General features: G+C 40.7%; 1 protein-coding gene across 1 annotated transcript; it reads left to right on the top strand.

The window, feature by feature from the left end:
• The first annotated feature begins 479 nt into the window (after nucleotides 1–479).
• On the top strand, nucleotides 480–4,225 carry LOC118499390. Its single transcript, XM_036020117.1, has 3 exons — nucleotides 480–499; nucleotides 2,732–3,465; nucleotides 4,147–4,225. Exons 1-3 carry the CDS (start codon nucleotides 480–482, stop codon nucleotides 4,161–4,163), a joined length of 771 nt encoding a protein of 256 aa, XP_035876010.1. The 3' UTR covers nucleotides 4,164–4,225.
• The last annotated feature ends 1,878 nt before the right edge of the window (nucleotides 4,226–6,103 follow it).

Here is a 6,103-nt window from a genome sequence, read left to right as displayed (position 1 = left end):
TGTCATGCATGCCCTTATCACAACTCTAATTAAATAATAGTTGTTTAGTTATTCTTGAATATCCATAGCTCTTGGGATTGACTGTAAGCTCCATGAGGACTTATATCTTATATTCAAAGCTATAAATCAAGCACATAGTACAGTTAATAGCACATAGTAGGCACTCAATAAACAATGTCCTTGATTATTCATATTTTCATCTCTGGTCTTGTGCATGTGAATGCTAAATATATAAAACAAGGACAAATGAAATTTAGATGATCTCCTGCATTCTCTATGATAGTTGGAGGCTGTTCTTTGCCTACTTATCTTATAGGAGGGAGACTCATGATAGTAAATTTTCTCCAAGTCTGACCCTGAAAAAAGTGGTTTATCCATACAAAAAAATTAAAAAGCATGCCAACTACAAAGGATAGGGGAAGTCAGGCTGGCTTTAGCAATCACTATATCAAAATTCAATGCTAGAAGAAAATGGGGTAATGGTGTACAATACACACAAGTAAGAAAAAAAGTTAGTGCAGGAAGGAAACATTCAGTAAGGTGTCTTGAGATATAAAAGTGTTAAGAAAATAAATGGATTCTCAAATCTCTAGTTTCAGTTATGAAGGACTAGGTTATTCAGACCAATATGCCCACTGATAACAACTAAAGATGCTGAATAAACTAGTTTAAAAAAATAAAAACCACCTCCCAAAGCATCAAATTGCTGACAAGATAGTAAGAAACTATTAGGCCAAAAGCTAAGAGGAGGTAGGAACCCAAAAAAGCAAACGGGGCACAGGAACACAACAGTTACTCTTGCCCTGAGGATATTTTCCAGTCAGGGAACATCTGGCTTTGTTTTTCATAGCTTCACTGGGCATGGAAAGAACAGCCAAGGTTCAGGGCTACCCAAGGTGAAAATGCTCTTCCCATATTAAGTTGGGACTCTCTTAAGGGTAACGGTGAACCAGTACCCCAGAACTTTAGAAAAGGTTACTTTTACATTGACTTTAGTAGGAAAAAAAAAAGAGAGAGAAAAAAAAACATCTCTGTAGAGATGTAGTCAGTGGGCAGCTCTTGCTCTAATTTGTAGCCTGGGTTAGCAATGACCCAAGGAACCTGAAACCATGAAAATTGGTCTCAGACTGAGACCTCAAGGCACCTAGCAGGAGCAAATGAATCGTCTTTGGATAAAGCTACACATACTTTTTCTCACATAGTTTTTTAAGGACAAGGAGTGAACACACAAGGAAACCAGACACTGTGTACCATACACAGAAATATCAGGCAGCAGAAACCGAAAATAATTCAGACATTAGAATTATTATGACACAGATACAAAACTGATTATGTCTAAACAAATAAAATAATCCAAGTACCAGTTAGTGGGAAATGGCAGAGAAACATGCTGAAATGCTCCATGTATGCAGCACTGGCAATGTCCAGAACAGGGAAAACTGCAGTCAAAGGCCCTAAGTTTGTCAACAGAACATTGTAAAAGAAAGCTTGCAACGTTTTACTATTTATTAAGTAGGGTGTTACATGGTTAGGGTTTTGTTTTGTTTTGTTTTGCAGATAACCTTTGTCAGGTTAATTTCCCTTCTCCTGTTATTAAAAACCCAAGTTCAGCTGCTCACAGCTGGAAAGCCAATACTCCAGAGACAAGTGGCAAATGGAAAGGAAAGTTTGTCTTATTCAGGAAGGTGGTGGGCTAATGTCCCAAGACCATCTCTGAAGTTCCAGACCAAGCAGAAGAGCTTTCAAGGGCAGGAAGAGAAAGGGGGAGTTTTAGGGAACTGAGAGAAGTCTATTTCTTCAGTCACAGATAAAACTTTTTCACATCAGACTCCTGGGCACCAGCAGCTGGTCTCAGCTACCTTGAAGACATTCTTTCCCTCTGCAAAACAGTTCATAGATTCTCCTGGCGACCCTGAAGTTATCTCCTGTTTGACAAAGAGACAGTAAATCAACAAGTTGTGACTACATTTGTGAGAATAAAAGGAATTGAGCAGAAAAAGCTGCTAACATATCAACTAAGGCCTGATTGTTAATTTATTTAATTCTAGGTGCCAAAAATACTAGGGGCATTAAAATCACAAGGGGCTTGGCTACACTCCTGGTTTTCCTTGAACACCTATAATGAATAAGTTTTTTAATTTAATCATTTCTTTACATTTGAGATATTTTCTCCATTAGTCAGTCGTTACCTTTCTTATGTTAAAAACAACCTAACTTGCTCATAATGTAGTATTTTCATATAATACCAAATTTGGTTAATTTTTGCTTACGAGTTTCTGCCTCTACATTGATGAGCAAAACAGGCATACTCGACATTTTTTAAAATTTTAAATTGATTTTTAGAGAAGAGAGAACAAGAAATGTGATTTGTTGTCCCCCTTACTTATGCATTCTTTGGTCGCTTCCTGCATGACCAGAGGGGAGAGGAAACCCCAGCCTCGTCGTAGGCGGACCACACTCGAACCATCTGAGCTACCAGGGCGGAACTAATCTGCTGTTCCCGTTAGCTTTTCCTATCAGGGTTATACTAAACCTCAAACAAAGTTGAAGTGTTTCCTGTTTTTGTCTCCCATTCCCCATAAATCTGGAAGTACTTGATTAAAACGTAAATTTTGTTTTTCTTATAGGTTTAGCTGGACTTGCCAAAGAGCCAGGGTGGTCTGGAGTCTGCTTTGAGGAAAGATTTTGGACCACTCTTTTAACTTACTTTTAAACTATTTTGGTTTTCTAGCTCTCTGTACTTGGACAAAGAAGTACCTCCTGTGAGCTTCTCCATTCCGAAATCACTGCAGAGGCCTCGGGCCACACAACTGAGGAAAACGCACACGAGGGACGGTTACCGCCCGCCTGAAAAGAAACGGCTTTGTTACCGGGTGGGCGCCGAGCCCAACGCCCCTTCCCCCGGAAACCGTGTGCTGACGTCACCACGCGACAGCGTCCCTGTGGGCCCTCAAAGGAACCTCTTGCATTGTGGGACACGCGTGCATACCCGCCGAACTTGGTGCGCTCGGTTGGGCTTCCGCACGGGTGTCTGGAGCACTTGTTTCTCCCTCTTGCACAAACAACTCCCCCTTCTGGGAAGAAGGGGGACGTCCCCATTTCCGGAGTGCGCGGAGATTCGAGGAAAGGGCTCCAGTTCAGGGGCCACTAATCATAAAGGGCCTCACCCCGGGCCTGAACCTTGTCAGAGGCTCCTAGGACTCGCTGATGATACTATTTCCGGCCCAAGGGCCAGGTGGCTTTCGGTCGCTCGCTACTTTACTCTTCGTAGTAGTAATATCTTCATAAGCAAGTGCCTTTACCACCGCTCTACTTCCCCACCCGCCTTGGTCCCCGTCCCTAGGCGCATGCATAGCCCACGGCTGGCTCCTGCATTAATTAAGTCTCCCAGACCCCACTTCCATTTCTTTGGGGAGCAGAGATGCGCGCCTAGTTGTCTGCCCCTCGTGGGCTCTGGAGGACAAGGTAATCCCGGAACTGGCGGTCAAGGGAGCCGAGACAGGCAGTTTTCGCTCGCTTATGCTGATACTGCTGCGGTTGGTACCCAGAGGGTGGGAGAAAGTGGGTGTCACAGGTAGGGCGGCGCTCCTAGAGACTGCCGTGCGTCTGCTGCTCTGGAGAGATCTGGAAGTGGAATAGAGACTCGCGCCTGCCTGTGGCGCGTGAAGCAGCTCTGACGCCGCCACCTCTCTTTCCCTTGGACTCTCTCCCCCCGCCCCTTGGACTTTCTTGGGACTGAGCGTTCGTCCCAGTTGCCCCAGGCGTCCCATGAGCACATTCCCAACCTTAGGCAAGTCGCAAGAGCTTCCTCCTCCGCTAAGGCGTTTCAGGGTTTAAGCACCACTGATTTCTGGATTTCTGCCAGATAGCTTCTACTTCCCTGCCCCCTACCAGGCTTAACTCAAACCTGCCCCACGGTTCATATGGGCATATGAATTACAAAGTGCCCCAGTTATTTTTAGGTTTTTAGCTACTAAGGTAAAAAATGCCTTCTTATTCCTGCTTTCCATCCCCACCTCATGGCAGTCGGACTAACCCACTGTTACTAATCGATTCTCTCACGATATCTGGCACAGTTTTTCCTGGCTACTTTTATTCAAACGCTTGCTTCCAAAATCTCAAAATATATTTTCCTCTGCTTATTAGGTTTGCTATTTTATTAGAACATATTTTGCCATCTGACTGCTGTGGTTCAGTGAATTGAGTGCTGGCCTGTAAAGAGAAAAGTCACCAGTTCAATTCCGTGTCAGGGCTCATGCCTGGGTCCCCCACCAAGTCCTAATTGGGAGACAGAGAGAAGCAACCGTTGTGTGTCCATGTTTCTACTCCTTTTTTCCCTTCCCTTCCCCTCTGTTTTAAAATAAAGTCATACCAAAAAAAGAGAACATATTTTTCTTCAAGTATTACCGTGTCATTACCAACCAAACAATTCATACCTGACTTTTAGATGAACAAGAATATTTTTATTAGCGTTAAGACCATTTCAAAGTGAAGTTGTCTCTGCTCCAGACATGCAACCATGAAATTCCTGTTAGCAAATATGGATGAGGCTGTTTGATCATTTCAAATGTCATAAATAAGAAAATTCTTGAAAATAAACACAAAGCTGCCTATTTGGCTTTTAGCTAAGTATAGCTTGTTGAAAACATTTTATGAGCCAGTCTAGCACACTGTGAAATATGTTTTTATTGAGTGAATGAATGGCTCCTCCATGTGAGGTTTAAAGATCAAATACATGATTTATCTGACCAATGCACATGTTGGTAGCCCTGTGCAAATGCTATTTGCAGGTCTGTGGTTAAAAAGAATGTTCTTTCACTCTGACCCATGGAATAAAGCACTTTATCAGGATTATATGTGAACTGCCTGCTTTTTCTTCATAGGTAAGTAAACTTAATTCTAAGAAATTACTCTTAAAACTTCTTCTAAGAGTAAGAGTTTTAGTGATTTTTAAAAATCCAGTCTATTTTTTTAAAGTTGTTGTTTTAAATATTTTATTGTTCTATTACTAAAAATCCAGTTTATTTTTAAATTAAGTTTGGTCAAAGGTTTCAGAGTCATATGATTATAAAATTGAAATGTAAAAAATATATGGTAAAAAACCTGTTTTATATACTTGCAACCTTTTCACTTAGTTCCCAATGCACTCCATCTCAAAGGCAACTAGTTGGGAATTTATGCATCAAGGAAATACTGTATAAATATATTTGTCTTCCTATTTTCTTTTTTTACACAAACAGTAACCTCATACATAATGTTCTGCATGATGCTTTTTTTTTCTTTCTAAAATATGGATTCCTGATCTTAAAAAATGTCTAAAAACTATTAACTGATGAATATGGTGCAGGCTTTGTAAAGCACTCATCAAGCTACTTGTCACACAGTAAAATGTCAAACATGTTTGCCTCCTTTTTCTTGCTTATAAAGAGATAAAGAGATATAAATATAATATAAAGAGATAACATGCCATTTGATACTTCATTTGTGCTGTGCTACCAAAAATATGTATGCCAGAAAGTGTACCTTACTCTGACATTTATGTCACTGTCTTGTTTCCTCTATAACACTGAAGTGATCTGAAAATTTAGAGGGTTGCCTTACCTGAATGTATTTCCTAATCCCCCACCCTCAAATGTTACATGTTGTACATTCGATAAATACTTGTTGAAGGCATGAATGAAAGAAAATAGGCATAGAATAGATAGATTCTTTTTAAAAAGAAAAAAAGCTTGAACAAAACTTGATGGTATGGACAACATAATGAGGTATATAGAATTGATTCAAGGAAATTCCCTTCAGTCTCTCCATCACCACAAAGACAAAATCTCTTTGTGTTTACTCTTTTAAAAGGGAAGTAAAATATGATGCAGGGAGATTGTGTTAGTTGTTTCTGTTTTTTATTTCTCTCCCAAAGCCTCTACAGATGCTTCATTTTCTAGATTAGTAACTGCTGTCCTAATGGAGGCAGGTGAGAGGGCCCCTAGGGAAGCAGAATGGGGGTAAGAAAGATTCCACTTGACAAAAAGAATTGGTTTGGGTTTTGTCTGGAGGGAAAAAGAAAAAAAGTGTCCCAATCTTGTCTGCCATCTAGTGTTCATTTCTG

This window comes from Phyllostomus discolor, chromosome 3, assembly GCF_004126475.2.
Source record: "Phyllostomus discolor isolate MPI-MPIP mPhyDis1 chromosome 3, mPhyDis1.pri.v3, whole genome shotgun sequence".
Taxonomy (NCBI): Eukaryota; Metazoa; Chordata; class Mammalia; order Chiroptera; family Phyllostomidae; genus Phyllostomus; species Phyllostomus discolor.
This window is presented reverse-complemented; position numbering and strand designations above follow the sequence as displayed.